Source organism: Eptatretus burgeri, chromosome 10 (genome assembly GCF_056783735.1).
Source record: "Eptatretus burgeri isolate ZD-2024b chromosome 10, Ebu_testis_v1, whole genome shotgun sequence".
NCBI classification, from domain to species: Eukaryota; Metazoa; Chordata; class Myxini; order Myxiniformes; family Myxinidae; genus Eptatretus; species Eptatretus burgeri.
Genome location: NC_140970.1, coordinates 58,268,636 through 58,286,144, shown reverse-complemented (window position 1 = coordinate 58,286,144; position 17,509 = coordinate 58,268,636). Strand labels below are relative to the sequence as shown.

The following is a 17,509-nucleotide window of genomic DNA, read 5'->3' as shown; positions in this document are numbered from 1 at the left end:
CGGCCAGACGGACGGTAACGAGTGGGTTCATTTTTATTTATTTTTTTTTTTAGCAGTTTTTTTTTTTTGGCTTGTCGAATTACTCCAGTGAACCTAGAAATAAAAAAAAGTTATAACTCCGCGTTATAATTCCACGGCAACCCCTACGGCTTGTAAAAGATAGCCAAACGGCGTAGGGCCACCCTGAGGCCACCGCAGAAACTCTGCGGCTGCCGCATGTTTTTGTCAATTCAGAGGGCGTATAGCCGCCGTATCCTCGCCGTAGAGCAAATGTGACTTCGGCCTAAGGAGAAGCAGAAGGCTTTTATTAAGTATAAAATAACAGGATTGGAATTAGATTTATATCACTATCGGAGTAAACAGAGGCTAGTTAAGAAAATAACTCAGCAAGCCAAAAGAGAGCATGACAAAGGACATGGCTAAGAATATTGTTGCGGGCCAGGGGTCGGGTGAGAAGACCACCATGGGGGGGAAGCTTCCTCGGTTTCCCACCAGACTCCCCGGAATTGCAGGCCGTCACACACGCAGCGGGTCGCGAACCGACCGTGAATGCCAATAACTCAACCACGTGACCTCGGGTCCTCCATCTATGGGTTAACCGGGTTACCAAATTAATCACGTGACCTAATTACCGGGGGACAATGCCCTCGGTAAGCCTTGTCCAAACTGGATCAGATGCAGCCGAGCAACACTACCAAGGACATACCGGCGAAAAGGAACGGATCGTTGGGCATAAAGTCCCAGCTCGGTTCAGATTCGGACCATGCTGGATCAATGAAAGAAAAGACAAAAACGAGCTGGAAACATTTCTACAAATAATTTATTAACAAGCAGGCAAGGAAAGATATGTGGCACAGTGAATATAGCTTTTATTGTTGTCTGTAAGCAGGAATCAGAAGAAAAGTGTGGTGCGGAAAAATAATACAAGCAACTTACAAAAGCAGACACAGAGCAGAGTTATCCCGATATAATTATTGTACAATCTTAACTTAAGGGAGGACAGGTGCTAGGACACACACACACACACACACACACAGACACACACACACACACACACAACCTGATGAAGAGGAGTTAATGAAGAGAAAAAGAGGAGACGAGGCTAACCATCTCTAAATACCTTGCATGATTGCCCGACCGTGCCACCAATATGTTTTGGGAAGATGCTCCGCTGGGCGATACCTCCCTGACAGCTGGTGCGTCGTCTCCCGCTTCGTGGCACTTCGAGCAGCGAAGCGCCTATCCAGAGAATGAAGCGCAACCGACAGGCGTGAAGGACGGACTTTGGGCGGAGTCAGAAGCGAGTGGGCGTAGAAAGGCGACGAGGCGGAAAAGAAGGCGGAGTCAGCAGGCGAATTGGTAAAGAAGGGCAGAGCCAGCAGGCGAATGGGTGGACTGTCGATCCCAAGCCAGACAGGAACGAAGACAGTAACGATGGGCAGGAATGACGACAGGAACTGGCACTCGAACTGGAACTGGATCTGGAACTGGAACTGAAATTCACCAGCAGATGGGAACGCAGCGCAGGAAAGACGACCACTAGCCCAAGACGAGCAGGATGAGCCGACAGGAAGGAGCAGACAGGAGCGGCGAGCAGGAACGACACTGGGAAGACGATGACGAACAGCCCCGCGACCTGTCCTTTTATAGACCCGAATGGTGCGGGCAGGGGTGACGACCCAGAAGCGATGTCGTCACCCGAATCGGGTGCTCTGGTTGGGCCCTGGCCAGCACACGGGCTGGCCGCCATGATCGAAAGTGGCCTCACTGTACTTCCGGCTAGATGATTCCAAGCTGCGGAATCGTCTCGCTCCGAGCACCGTGACACAAATCGTCCTGCACCGAACTCCCGGGCCATCCACGGCGACCGGTGGTCAGCGCCGGTCAATGCGCTGCCTGTCTGTAAGCCATGTGGCCTGAGCTGTACAGCACGCCTCTGCCTGGCTGCAGCCTCACCGGGCGGAGAGGCGAGAGGACGTTCGCCATCCATGCGAGACACCCGTGGCCGAGGTGGTCAGCGAAGACCGACGGTAAGATGCCATGGTAACAAATGCGCAGACCTGAACACGATGTGTGTCACTCGTGCCCTGCTCCGTGTGCGATAATAAATTACCCCAGGACTGCAAGTGGGTCCGCCGTCATTAAGCACATGGCCATTTATCAAAGGCGGTGTCGTGTGTATGATGCCAGCCCTGATCTGTGTCAGGGAATTGAGGGAAAAGTTTGGATATAATTTTTGGATGGAGATTTGGATTGAAAAGAGGACAGATATATTTATTAATTTCAGAAATGGGTTGAAAATAGTGCCCACTGTAATTTGTTAGCACTTGGTGTGCCACTCTGTCTACTTCCTCAGCGTGGCGTCATCCTTCCTATCGCCTGAACAGTGGGTGGGGGCCGTCGTTGTGGGCCGTCGCTAACAGCTCCGTGCAACGTGAGCGGTTGGTGTTTTATTCCAATTTCTTCTGCGAGGACGCATTCTTACGGGAAGGGTGTGGCCGTGGTTTTTACAAATAGGTGTCCGAACATAATGTCTGCTGGCTTTCGCGAGGACCCATGTTCCACAGTACAGGTGTGCGGCTGTGTTTTTTACAGATGGGTGTCCAAGCGTAGCGCCTGCTGGCTTACGTGAGGACCTCTTGCTTGGATTCCCCTCAGGAATAGAGAAAAAAGAATAGGAATGAGTTCAGAGATGTAATCAGACCTAACTATGAGATTCACACAATGCACTTGTCCCTTTTACCCCATTAGACAAGAACAAAGGGACTATCTGAACGTACATTAATGAAATAACTGACTGGGGACCACTGTATGTTGGCTGCCATCACATTGGAGGGATGCGGTTCCCAGAACCGCAACAATATTAAACATAATAGCAAGGTATTCTTAAAGTATATTAGGGGAAAAGAAGAGGTTAGGACCAGTGTGGGCCCATTGAGGAATAGCACCGGGAGAGTGGTTAGTGATGAAAGTGAGATGGCAGACTTATTAAACGGGTATTTTGCTTCAACTTTTACACAAGAACAGTCAGGAGAATTGCCAATAGCTGAGAGTATCTATCAAGGTGGTGAGGAAGGGCTTTTACAGAAGATCCAGGTTGGAGTGACAGAAGTAAAGGAACAGCTCAGAAATCTAAGTAAAAGGAAGGGCCCTCGATCGAGTCCGTACCTCCGCCACGCAATGCATGATCCACAAGAACATATCGGGCCCAATACATTTTTGAAATATCATGCTATATGTTGTTTTTGGCCCTATCTCTCAATGGTGAAGAATCACTTTAAAAATCAAATAACTCTCGTATCCGGATCCAGATTTTCACCAAAATCGAAAAAATTCATCCTTGTCGGACACCCAACGTGTCCATCGAGTTTTATCTGAATCCGACCTCAACTTCTTGAGATATCATGCTCCATATAGTTTTTGGCCCAATCTCTCAATGGTGAAGAATCACTTTAAAAATTATAGTATTGGATCCGGACCCGGGTCTGGATCTTCTCCAAAATCTAATCAGTTCGTCTTTGTCCCACACCCAACCTGTCCACAAAATTTCATCCGAATCAGTCCATAACTTTTTGAGGTATCCTGCACACAAACAGACAGAAGGGGTGAAAACATAACCTCCTTCCACCATTGGTGGCGGAGGTAATAAGGCTCAGGCGCCAGATAATATGCACCTTCGAGTTTTGACGGAGGTGATTGAGCAGGTAAGGGAGATGGTAACAGATATTTTCAATAACTTACTGGAGTCAGGACAGGTTGGCCTCCACCTGGAGGCTGAATGGCATCCACCTGTGTCTAATAACTGGAGGAATGGAGAGTAGCAAATGTAACACCATTATTTGAGAAAGGATCCAGAGAAGAATTGGGAAACTCTAGACCTGTTCATTTGACTTCAGTTGTGGGGAAGGTGTTGGAGACATTAATTCGGGACCAGATGAGAAACCATTTAAATAAATACAAACTATTTAAAGGTAGTCAGCAAATGTAGGTCTTGTCTTTTAGAGTTCTATGATACAGTGTCTGATTGGGTGGATGACGGAACCGCAGTGGACAAAGTATATCTCGACTTTAAGAAGGCATTTGATGAGGTCTCACATCGGAGGTTGGTAGCCAAGGTTGAGGGCTTGTGGACTGGCTGGTCAGGTAGCTAATTGGTTTGCAAACTGGCTCAGTGATAGGAAGCAGAGTGGCTGTGAGTGGGAGGATGTCTTGCTGGGAGGAAGCAAGTTGCGGGGTACTTCAGGGATCAGTACTCAGACCATTACTATTCATAATTTACATCAACGATTTGGATAATGGGGTGAAGAGTAAGCTTTCAAATTTGCAGATGACGCAAAGTCTGGAGGGAAAGTTGATAGCAGAGGGGTGGTGATCAGATTCAGGAAAGTATTGATACTTACATAGATTGGGCAAAATATTGGCAGATGGAATTTAACCTGAGCAAGTGTAAGGTGTTGGGGATGGGAAAGAACAATGAAAATAGAGATTACAGTATGCAATTTTGGAGCATGTATACATAGAAGAAAGATCTGGGGGTGGTAATAGACATGGGAGGTAAGCAGGCAGCACAGTGCCAGGCAGTTAAACGTAAAGCAAATAGGGTTTTAGGTTGTATTCGGAGGGGGATCATTTATAAATCAAAAGAGGTGGTGTTAACATTGTATCGGAATTTAGTAAGGGCACATCGAGAATATTGTGTGCAGTTTTGGTCACCACAACTCAGGAAGGACATAGATGCCATAGAGAGGGTTCAGCGCAGGGCGACTCGATTGATTCCTGGCCGAGCTAGACTCGGCTATGAGGAGCGGCCAAAGGAGACAGGGCTTTATATACTAGGAAGGAGGCGTTTACGAGGAGATATGATAGAGATGTTTAAGATGATGAAGGGTATGAACAAAATAAGTGCAATATAATTATTCAGCAGAGTAGACAGTAAGAGGATCATGGGCCATAACCTGAGAGTAAAGAAGAGGAAAGTAAGGACAGGTCTTTTACTCAGAGAGTCGTGAATGCATGGAATGGTCTCCCTGGAAACGTAGTGGCAGCAGAAACAGTCAATAAGTTTAAATTGGAATTAGATAAGGACCTGAAGTATAGGAGATAGAGGGGTAGAGGGATGTTGGCAGGACTTTTAGGTAGCTTGAGCATCGAAGGGTGATTGTGTGCATGTGTAGGTTGTGTTATTGGTGGGGGTCTCGTCAAGGTGTGTTGTGTGATTGATGTTGTGTTGTTTTGTTTTTTTTTACCAAAGAGACCACCTATGCTGATGCCCCCTCCCCTGGAAAGAAAAATAGATTAATTTTAGAAATACAAAAAAACAACAACTCCAAAACCAACAACAAAAAACACTTTATTTTTGCATCTTTCTTATTTTGATCAAGTGTTGATAAATGAGTATTGTGTTGATGTGGCGCAGGAATGATGGTCTGAATGGCCTCCACCTGTGTCTAATTTCCTTATGTGTGTAACTTTCGAACAATTTTATGGATTATCAACTTTTATTTCTTTATTTATTTAATGCCTTTATCCTCCAACTTGAGGTTTTGTCTGAGTCTCCGTACGACTACTTTATTGGCTCCAATTATTCCCAACTTCATGTGTAGTTAGATCAGAAAACTTTTGGCCAAAGTCTGTGATGAACCAGCTGGTCAGGCCCGACGTTTAGCTGAAGGAGATTTTGGTGGGAATTATTTTAAATTTGTAATTCAGTGTGCCAGCGATAATTCGCTCACTCTTCGCGAAAGACACCGATCTTTAACGTCCACCAACTAATGCCGGCGGATGGCACGTCCGGCTTAACGTCCAACTGATGGACGGCACACTTTGTGATGTGATGCTATGCCTGTGAAGTATCAAATCTGAGTTTATTATCGGGTCGGGAATTGAACCAAGGTATGTGCACATAAAGATTTGTCTGAGTGATCGGAGCAATGAAATGCTTTTCTTTTTTTCTTCTTCCTTTTTTTTCCACATTCATCACATTTCACCACAAACACGAAATATATTAGCATGGGTTGTGCCGTTATTGCTGTTTGAAATGTTACATGTTCTGTCGTGTGCACTTCTGGACTTCAGATATGACATCCGTCATTCTTTTTTGTTTGGATTTTGGAGTTTGGAATTCCAATTTGGAATACTAAAAAGTTGAATGAGCTTATTACCCTCCCTCCATATATACCCCCCAAATAATTTTTTCCCCATACAAATAATATAAAATGCTTCCCACAATCATGTTTAAATGCATATTGTCCAGTGCAGGTGTTTTAAATTGTGAAATGTTTCAACAAAATAAGAGCAATTGTTTTTTTCACCATTTCAAAGTAATTTTACACAAGTTGATGCATCATCTATAAAACTTTATTTGTAATAAGATGTGTAGGGGATTGCTCTGTGTCATTTCTTTGACATCCCATTTTGAAAGTCCTTGTATCAATAAAATATATGTAGATTAGATGTGAAGTGTCTGTTTATATCCGAGCAGGTGAATGCATACATATTGTGATTTGTTCTCTGTCCTTTATTATAACATTGTCTTTTTGAGTGTTTTTTTTAACTATCTTTGCATGGAAAAATAACTACGCAAGGTGCATAACTGCATAAAAATGAGTCAGCATTTTACAGTAGAATCTGGATAAAAAACGTATACGTACATATAAGCGCATATGAAATATAAGCGCATCCTGGTTCCCTATTTTATGTCTCCATTAAAAATAAGCGTGAATAAAAACGTCATTGTATGGCTTTGAAAATGAAAATATTATCTACTCAAACACATGAAACAGTGTTTCATATTTTATTGGCACATAAACTTTTATATCCGAATTTGTTACAAGTCTGGTAATGGTACTTACAAGTTGTACTTTCAAAACAACGTTTTTTGTTTTTTATAAAGGGTCGTAAAACAACGTTTTTCATCACGATCAAAATGGACAACCAGTGAAGCGTCGATCACACACCCGTGCAAAGAAGATTGAGATTATCACGTTTTACAACTCTTGTAAGAACCAGTACCAGACGTGTAAGAAATTCAGATTGAACACGAGGATTTTGATGTGAATGGTGAAGAATGAGGAAGTAATTAAAATGCAAGGAACTTATGGATTTAACTGTAGTTTTGTCAATGTTTGCAATTATAATTGTCCATACCTACTAAATGCACGAATTGAATTCAAGAGTTCTTTATCAAGCAATGATGTAAAAGCTGACATCCATGCAGCCAATCTGAAGAACATTTACCATTATAAGCGCATGTCATGGCATTTTGAACACGTATAAGTACATGTGGAAAATAAGCGCATGTGTGTTCCACTAAATCTAAAAATAAGCGCTTGTGCTTATTATCCAGATTCTACTATATGCAATGTGTGCTTTGGTTCATGTGCTCTGTTTTCCTCTCTTAACCACTGGCTCCGTTGCAGTGTCAAGCGGCACAACATCAGGGAAGAAGAAGAAAAAGCGGGCTGGCAGAGCTGGAGGCAAAGGCAGCGGTGACTTGGCAATGGCCATGCCAGCGGGTGCTTCTCCACCCCCAGGCTTGGATCTATCGATGGTCGATCCAGATGAACCCACATACTGTCTATGCAATCAAGTATCCTACGGTGACATGATCGGCTGTGACAATGTTGCCTGTGCCATCGAGTGGTTCCACTTTGGTTGTGTGGGCCTTAGCCATAAGCCAAAAGGAAAGTGGTACTGTCCACATTGTCGGGGGCACAACGAGCGCACGATGGACCGCGCACTCCTGGAGAGGGCTCGGAAAGAGAGGGGGTGTGCCAGGTAGTTGGAAAATTAAATGATGGGATGGAGATTTGGACTTGGCACAGCAAGCAACCTCCCAAGCAACTGATCCATACCATTTTGCTTTTGACACTGTTAGTTTGACGATAATTAGGGCTCACCAATGATCGGGTGTCTGGCAAGATGGAAGAGGTAACCCACTTGTGTTTGAGCTGTCGGCGACTGTTTGAGCTTGGATTGGACGATGAAAGTTTGGACAAAGTGTGGCTCCAGAGTAGGCTTTTGGCACTCTTACAATGTGGATACTTCTGGAAAGTCATGGTGGTAATTACATATTAATTTGAGTGATATTCAGTTACCTCTTCAAATTCTCTTGCCATTTTGAAAAGATGTCATATCTGCCAAGAAAGTCAGCCATGCTACTTTTCAGGTTCCAAGGCAATGTGGTTCGAAATCAGATTGTGTGGAGCAATGTCATATCGTAGGAACCGTTCTGCTGTTAGAACCTGAAAATGAGCATGCCTTCATTTCTCAGTGGATTTTGCACACCAAATATCAAGAGAATCGGAAGAGGTCAGTGGAAGTTAAAAAAAACAAAAAACAAATTGCAAAGATGTTTGTCAAATCGATATGGAATGACCTATTGACTGGCATTACTGGTGATAACCCCGTTTTGTAGTTGAGATGGTCTTTCCGTTTTGAAGTGCCTACTAGGAATCTTGTTTTATTTGGGGGGGGGGTGGAGGTAGGTCTCATGACGCTCAGTCACCGAAAGTGGCGACTTTCGTCATCCTAGAGTTGTGGTGCTGTTCACTCGCGGTCTGTTTACTTCAGCCAGTTGACCTGCTCTGTGTGGTTGCACTTGATACGATTGGGTACCTGGTCAAACGACAGCATTGGTACGATCCGATTGAAGGCGGTGTTTCATGCACATTATTTGCGAAATACCACAACTCGCTGCATATGAGGTGTCAAGACCTTGCATCTTCACACGCTGATCGTAAATTGGCCTGGTTCTTGATGAGTGCCAAAGAAACTTCGGCACTTGGAGAGGAAGAAACAACAAAAAGTGAGAATCGTACGCATCGTTCCAAAGCTCAAAAGCTTTGCAGATAAATGTCTTGACGCACTTGTACGGCTTGGAATGTTCCTCGTTTTGGCCCGGATTGATCGGCAGATGAATTGATGAAGAACTGACAGCGTCGCAGATGGAGCATCGTCCTCGGTCCTTCACAAAGATGCTTTACTCGTCGTGATGTGTCGGAAGCGTTCAAATCTATCGGTTTAAAGCTTGTTTGAGTTTCTCTGACACTTTATAATGACCCGCTCATTTTTCACGAACAATTTTTCTCGGAGCGGAACAGTTTCTATCCCTGGGATCTACAGCAGTCATACTTCTCATTACGTATGTAAAAGGGTGTTTTTTTTTTTGTTTTTTTTTGACAACCCACCACTTCATCTCTATCCCTTTCTTTTTCCAATTTCCTCTCCTTCCCCGTGTATGTCGTCACATGATGATGGCCTCTACCTAGTTCTCATTCTACTGTTTTCAGAATGTCAAAAACACTACTTTTAACCACTGTACTCGAACAAAAGGTCTTTTCTGCCTATTCCTCAATTTGATTAAGTCAATTCCAAAGCTTTTCTGTTTCTTCTTCTTCATCATCAATCTATCGATCTGCAACGAAGGAACTTCATCGGTTGAAAATTATTTAAAGATGCAGTGAAAGCATTGCAATTTGAAAAACCAATATAAAAACCAACCCCACTTGTTTGAGATGAATGAGTGGATACATCCGTATACTGTAGGTTTGAGTGGAACATCGAGAAAAAAAAAAATGAAAATGAATTTCCCTAAATGCAGGAAAAACGAAGATTTCACTCATGCTCGATGTTAAAATCTTGTCCTGCTTTTGTTTGACTGGTTATACACATTCTAATGGTGGTGATCCCACTAAATCCATTATAAAAACTAAACCAGCTCTCGTCAAAACCGTGTACATGTGAAATTGCAACAGTTGTCTGCCAAGCTTGGTTCTTGTACATTTTTGTATCATGAAACCGTTTATTATTTTTGCCTTCATGCGTGTTGCTGTACATATGTGCAACCCCTTTGTTGCTTTGGTATCACCTTTTGTGTTATAGTTTATAGCATTTTATATCCAAGTATTTAAATGTTTTTTTAAAGGCTGTATCATATATCTTTTCTAACAGTTTTGGAATATTAGCTTTTTGAAAATTATGGAAGTGTGATGTTGACTATTTCAACTTTGTAAATTCAAAGTTTATGGAAGTCTTTAAATAGTATTAAAGTGTATAAATGCATTTGCTTTTCATTTCTTCTTCATTTGCATAAAAATGCACAGTGTGATACCACATGCATTGTGTCGATTCGATCTTTTCCTCGGCGATTCGCTCGGACTACCTGCAGTGGCTTACTTGTGTTGTCGATATATTTTGATCAAAAAGGATTGCAGGTTTAAAACTCATCATGCCTCGGTTCCTTTTGTGAGAGTAGTAAATTATCAAACCCACATCACAAATATTAAACCAGCTAACCGGTCGCCATGAATACGCCTGACAAATGACAGGTAAGGAACCACGTATTTATTACATTATACATGTGTATGGGAAGGTGATGATGGGAGGTTGTTGTTTTTTTGTTGTTATTGGGTATTCAAGGGGGAAAAAAAAGGTGATATCCAGGAAGGAGGGAGATGCCAAAATGATTTTGTATATGTAAAATAGATGACTGCAATTCAGGATCAGCTTTAAAAATAAAAAAAATTTGAGCTGTTTTGCTTATATAATAAAAGGTAATTCACAACAAATTTTTACACTATTTTGCCTGAAGAACATACTCTACCACAGATCTATGACTCCCACAATGCACTGCAATATAATCAAGAAAGGATTCCTGCATTCTGATGAAATAGATTTGAAAAAAAAAAACCAAAACAAAAGAAATGAAGTGCTTGGAACCTGCTTAGGTTTTATGGTCAACTTTTAACATTTATATGACCAGTCTTTTATTTTTGCCATGTTCAACTGCCTATTTCAAGTTATAAATGGTACACCACACTCATCTTATATACTAAATGTTAAACTGTCACAAACGGAATACTAACAGGAGAATTTACACGAGGTGAATATGGTTTGAGCCAAAAGAGCTGAGACTCCATTAATTTATTTATTCTTTCTCCAGTCTAGCCTTGTTCCCCCGGAGTGCCGGTGCTGAAGGTCTGACGTCCTTTTGTGAGAAGGGTGTGCCACGCGGTAAGGAAGCGTGTGCTCTGGCTGCAGGTTTGCTCCAATACACAGACCTCTTCAGCCACTCCCTCTGTCACTTGCAACAACTTGGCGAGATGCTCCGCTGCCTGCCGTGGAGGATAATCACAAAGCAGTTTAAGGAGACCGCTCAAACTGGACTTTACACCAGCGGCATGGAAGACTTCACCTTATGAGCACAGTTTAGCACCACTAAAATATATGCAGACTTGTTCGGGGGATGGCTGGAGTTCTACAAAAGTAGAGCAACATGCCAAATCGAAAATATTATACCAGTTGTGAGGGAAAAGGAAAGCATTCGGCATTCAAGAGTGATGGTGCATGCCTGTCAAGTGGATGAAGTTGTGAGGATGACGATCTATCAATTGTCAGTCACCATAGGAGTAAAGCGTGTCCGAGTGTAGGCGGCAGAAAACGAGAATGGAAAAAACAAAAGGCAAGGAGCATGTTTGATTTGACAGGTCTGGAAGGACAGAGACCGAGTCACGAAGCTTTGTGTAATTATTGGGGGGGGGGTCTAGAGTTGTGGAGTTCTCTCAGGGGACCAGGTGTCCAACAATACATTACATAATAATAAAGAGGGCCCTATGCAGCACATTACTGTTAAAATAGGGAGCTTGCCAGCATATGGCAGTCACAAGTAAAATGGTCTACTATCCCATATTTGAATTGGCCGACCAACATGGTATCCATCATCCAAGGGCTCAAAGCAAGTGCATGCAATGACTTTTCGACAAGGTGGTGTTACAACAGCAATGACAAACATCCTGAAAAGCCAGTTATTCCTGCAGGCTTGTTTAGTGTACTTTGCATGTTCCAGCTGGGGTTTACATATGATCCCAGTGAGCGGAGACCCAAGAAACCTCAGACGTGGCGGTGGAACCAACGGCAAGAATTGCACAACTTGCTGTTCAAAATGTACCTTGTCAAGTTGAAAAGATAATTCTTCTGCAATCTCTTCCTCATCATTGATCTCTTCCAACCTTCCATTCCTTTCAACCGAGACTGACATGAGCTCAGCCATTCTCGTCACCTTTCCCTAGAAGAGAACAATCATTTTGTATCATGATTACATCAGCAAGCAAGTAAAGATTAATTTAACATCACAAGAATAAAAAGTTATTCAAATGAACACAAACTTAAATGGGAACACAAGCAATTATTTTTCTTTCTGAAAAACAGTGAGAATCATTAATCACAGTCTAATTTGAAAGGGGAAAAAAATGAATTTTTTTTGCCAATCACAGTGTCGAAAAAAAATTCCCCAGCATCGATTTTCAATTTCGTCAGTGACGTCACACCTTGAAACCATATTGATCCGAACAATGGCTTTACATAGAGAAATAGTACATGTCACGCTCAGATTCAGATACTGATTCCACCATCATTAGCGACTGAAGGTTCTCAGAATGTTTGGATCTGATCAGTGGGATTTTGAAGAAACTTGGAGAAAAAATTCATCCTCGTCGAAAGATTAATTGACGAATCCTTAATCTCATAATATGTTCGTTGACCGGTGTTACCTGAATGATCATTGAAATCAGCTTATTGGACACAGCGACAGCATGGTAACCATCAAAGCAAACAGACCAATAGTAGAGTAGGTGTAACCACCCACTATTATCTCACCATTATCCGGTCTACGAACCTCAGAGAGTGCTACAATACCGATGTTCAAACGCTTGAGCTCAGATGATAACAGAGACAGGTGATCATCCTCTCTTCGGGATAGGACATTCCAAGCACCCACCCGAAGGGACCGCATCAGGTTAACCCAAGGAGACCGCCATCTGGTGGACGACACCTGAGCACCACCCTGACACACACTACCGCAATCTGACCCAGGAAGTTGACCCCGTACTTTTCCTCCCATTATCAAGAAGTGGGGGTCCCAAAGGTTTTGCCCCAATCCCGTCATCCGGTGAGCTGTGCATGTCGAGATATATGTATGTGTGTATCGGTTCATGTTAATACTTTGTTTTTAAAAACTTTTCATAGATGCATAGTTTACATTTATACCTCTTGTGTTTTCATTATATTCATTTATCAGGTTCTGTGATGGGGGTAACGGGACTTTGTAAACACGCTGTAAATTATTGGCTCAGAGGCATTATAAAAGTGTTACCTTAGAAGTGGAATGCGATGTTATTCGTCGAATGGATGAGGGTGAATGTGCCTTTGATGTTTCTGGGAGGGTTTTTTCGGGAAATTTTTTTTTGCCTAAAACACTCCCTGGCACTCACTAACGAACCTCTGAGAGTTTCAGGAAGATCCGTTCAGCCATCTCTGAGAAAAATGTCAACACACACACACGGTTGTTATAGTATATATTATACACACATTCATCAGAGTACACAAGACAGTTTGACAGGATGGTGCCGAGGTGGCGCACATTCATCGAGCCGTGTCGTCTGGGTTCAATCCTCGACCCGATTGCAAAGCTGTTACGTCACAGCGTGCACCGTCCCTCGGACAAACATTGAGCCGGGTGTACATACTGTCTGCCGGCATTAGTTGGTGCACGTTAAAGATCCCACGGAGTCCATTGTGACAAGAAGGCGAGTTATCCCCGGCACCCTGAACCAGTTACAAATTATTGTGAACAGCCAGCTGTCGTCGAACGTCAAGCCTGGCCCGCCAGTTCCTGAAAGACTAGGGCCAAAATTGCAACACCACAAGGTGGGAATCATTAAAGGAATATTTTCTATCAAATGGTACTTCCACAGCTACAGGCCTGTGCACAATAAAGGAACAACTCTCTCCCTCTCTACCGAGTACAGCCTGTGGCTACTGGTTGCATCATTGGTTGGGACACGGCAATGCCGCTGATGCAATGTCCCCCTTACCAGTACACTGGTACTCATTTTGCCAACCTCGGAAGGATGACAGGCTGAGTCAACCTCCTGGTGTATTTTAATTCAGTGGCCAACGGGGCTTGAACTCAGGACCCGAGTATCCCAAGCCACCACCCGAACCACTAAGCCAACACCAAGCTGATGGAACAACTACTGAAGTGAAAACATTTTCATGAGCACAGTGATGACAAAATGAATGTTGTGCTTGCTTCTCGGCCTAACCGCAGCTTGTGAGCAAATGTAAAATAGTTATCAGATATTCAACTAAAAATAAAATCACGAATTCGCTGCAAATCAAAAAGTCGTCGTCAAAAACTCAGATCACCACAAAGACAAGCAAGGTTTGCTGGGCCCAACAACGTTTATTTGCCAACAACAGCATTGAAGATGGGGCGTGGCTGGGTCTTCCAGCATGACAACCACCCGAAACACACAGCCAGGGCAACTAAGGAGTGGCTCCGTAAGAAGCATCTCAAGGTCCTGGAGTGGCCTAGCCAGTCTCCAAACCTGAACCCAATAGAAAATCTTTGGAGGGAGCTGAAAGTCTGTGTTGCCCAGCGACAGCCCCGAAACCTGAAGGATCTGGAGAAGATCTGTCTGGAGGAGTGGGCCAAAATCCCTGCTGCAGTCTGTGCAAACCTGGTTAAGAACTATAGGAAACATCTGATCTCTGTAATTGCAAACAAAGGTTTCTGTACCAAATATTAAGTTCTGTTTTTCTGATGTATCAAATACTTATTTCATGCAATAAAATGCAAATTAATTATTTAAAAAATCATACAATGTGATTTTCAGGATTTTTGTTTTCGATTCCGTCTTTCACAGTTGAAGTGTACCTATGATAAAAAAAATTCCAGACCTCTACGTGCTTTGTAAGTGGGAAAACCTGCAAAATCGGCTGTGTATCAAATACTTGTTCTCCCCACTGTACATGGCAAGTTTCACGAAGATCCGATGAAAACTCTGGGTTGTGAAACAAAAAATGTCAAAACATAGGAATGACGTCATAAAAATTGATATGACATCATAGTGATGCATCATATGTGCGGTAATTCATCTCTGCTAATGCCCTGTTCGATTCCCACAAACAGAATTCAAAAAGTTTGCCTAGTTTCGGAAATAATTTTTTAGGCGATTTCCATTTGCGGAGATATTTTGACGTCATAACTTTTTTTCTAGGAGGAATTTTCAAAATCGGAGATCGTTACTGTCTGCGCAGGGTATTTTTAAATATATATATATATATGCCAAGTTTCAGGAAGTTTCCATGAAAACTGTAGGCTGTGAAACAAACAGGCTCAAATGAGCTAAGATCCTTGTCCTCTTCATGATGACGTCATAAAAACGAACATGATGTCATTGTGATGCATCAGGTTTGCGATAAATTATCTGTGCTAATGCCCGGCCTGATTCCCGCAAACAAAACTCAAACTGCTTGCCTAGTTTTTGAGATAATGGAATAGGCGACTTCCATTAGCGGAGATATTTTGACGTCATAACTTTTTTTTCTTGGAGGAATTTTCAAAATCTGAGATGGTTACTGTCTGCGCAGGATATTTTTACACATATATGCCAAGTTTCAGGAAGTTTCGATGAAAGCTGTAGGCTGTGAAACAAAAAAGTCCACAAGAAGAAGATGAAGAACAACAACGTGAGTAAGACTTCGAGATCCTCCACGAGGATCTAAAAATCACTCAGAGTGACAACTTGGTGAAACGGAATGGCACTCGGTGGAGCACAGCAGCACTACACCAGACTTGAACAGTTTACATTTTGCATCCCACCGGTTGGTCGGATTGTTCTCGTCACCTGACCCACTCATCCACCTGGTTTTGTCCTCCAACTCATGCACAACTTTGAGATGTCATGTAATACATCGTCTTTGGTCCGTTCTCTCAAATGGTGAAAAATTGGGTGGTCGCTGGAGTACCCTTATTGTTGGGGTGTGTGTGTGTGTGTGTGTGTGTGTGTGTGTGTGTGTGTGTGTGTGTGTGTGTGTGTGTGTGTGTGTGTGTGTGTGTGTGTGTGTGTGTGTGTGTGTGTGTCTGCAACGTGAGGCTCCACAGCACAAACCAGCAAACCAATTTCGATGAAACTTGGCGATCAGGTGCCATATGGGCTGGGAGTGTGCGCGTTTGAGTTTCGTTGCGAAGCAACCACCCTTTGCTATGCAGCGGCCGAAAAACCGCGTACGGTATTTTCAATACTTGTCCTACAGTTTTGAATGTGGAGAAACGAGACTTCGGAATTAAACACTTCGAGATATTTCGAAAATTTTACTCGAGCAGATTTTTGATTTAGGTTTTATTTTTCAAATGGTAGTCCTTCAAAAATAGGGTGTCTGTTCACCGTCATTTTTTTTGTTTGTTTGTTTGTTTGTTTGTATGTAATGGACAGCTCTGGAGGCCAGAGGAGTCAACCGATTTTGATGAAACTTGACAGGTAGGTTCATACCGGGATCTAGTTCTATGCTTTTGAGCACCGTTGCTATGGACACCACCGTTGCCTAGCAACGGGACTTTGAAATTTTAGAAAAATCCTAAAAAAATTATTTTTTCGAAAATCAAAAATGGGCTTCCAGGCTTTTATGCGCACTATAATCAACCTCTTTGTCAAAAAATTTCAGCCCGATCCGTCAAAAACTGTATGACTAGTATGCAATTATGTCGCGACCACCCATGTCGCCTACCGGCTTGTCACTTTCTTTCATTAATTAATCAATTGATTCATTAAATAATTAATTATTTAATAAAAACATTCTCGAATCCGGAATCCACCAGAATTAAGCGTTGCCGTCCTTGGCGAGTCACCTACAAACACAAACATTTCTCAAAACGATTGTTTGAAAACTGTGGCCAAAGATCGTGTGACGGACAGACAGACAAACAAAGGGCTACGGATCGACGTACTTGGTGAAAATCGTCATGATAATAAGGCCTGTAGCGATACACATCCAAACATAGGCCTAAAACAAAAACAAATACTCGTTTAAACCCCGACAAAAACGGAGGAACCAAAGAAAGAAAAAAAAAGTACGTGCAGCAACGTCCAAGTTAATGAAAACTCACAGTTCGAGCGAGTTAAGGAGTTCGAGGCGTTTTATTCGCTTCGACTGGAGTCGCACGAAACACTCACATTATGTGGAGCGGCGCACGCATGCCGGGCGGGTAGGCGTCTGGAAGGTAATGTGGAGCGGCGCACGCACGCCGGGCGGGTAGGCGTCTGGAGGGCAATGTGGAGCGGCGCACGCATGCCGGGCGAGTAGGCGTCTGGAAGGTAATGTGGAGCGGCGCACGCATGCCGGGCGAGTAGGCGTCTGGAAGGTAATGTGGAGCGGCGCACGCATGCCGGGCGGGTAGGCGTCTGGAGGGCAATGTGGAGCGGCGCACGCACGCCGGGCGGGTAGGCGTCTGGAAGGTAATGTGGAGCGGCGCACGCACGCCGGGCGGGTAGGCGTCTGGAGGGCAATGTGGAGCGGCGCACGCATGCCGGGCGAGTAGGCGTCTGGAGGGCAATGTGGAGCGGCGCACGCATGCCGGGCGGGTAGGCGTCTGAAGGTAATGTGGAGCGGCGCACGCATGCCGGGCGGGTAGGCGTTTGGAGGGTAATGTGGAGCGGCGCACGCATGC

General features: G+C 43.5%; 1 protein-coding gene and 1 long non-coding RNA gene across 6 annotated transcripts in view; one reads left to right on the top strand and one right to left on the bottom strand.

Annotated features, from left to right (window-relative positions):
• Positions 1–10,062, top strand: part of LOC147018654 (inhibitor of growth protein 1-like) — a 113,325-nt gene extending 103,263 nt beyond the window's left edge. For all 4 annotated transcript variants that reach the window (XM_085898552.1, XM_085898548.1, XM_085898551.1 and 1 more), the window contains exon 4: positions 7,419–10,062. In XM_085898552.1, coding sequence (XP_085754678.1) covers positions 7,419–7,780 — 362 coding nt within the window. In that variant the 3' untranslated portion in view covers positions 7,781–10,062. The remainder of the gene's footprint in view (positions 1–7,418) is intronic.
• A 267-nt stretch (positions 10,063–10,329) lies between these two features.
• LOC147018653 (uncharacterized) lies at positions 10,330–17,186 on the bottom strand. 2 transcript variants are annotated; one of them, XR_015062480.1, is made up of 4 exons: positions 17,016–17,186; positions 13,151–13,311; positions 11,948–12,064; positions 10,330–11,114 (listed from the first exon to the last, which is right to left on the bottom strand). It is a non-coding gene; the product is annotated as an uncharacterized LOC147018653 (long non-coding RNA). The 2 variants fall into 2 exon arrangements; XR_015062479.1 differs by having other exon boundaries at positions 16,949–17,103.
• Between the last annotated feature and the right edge of the window lie 323 nt (positions 17,187–17,509).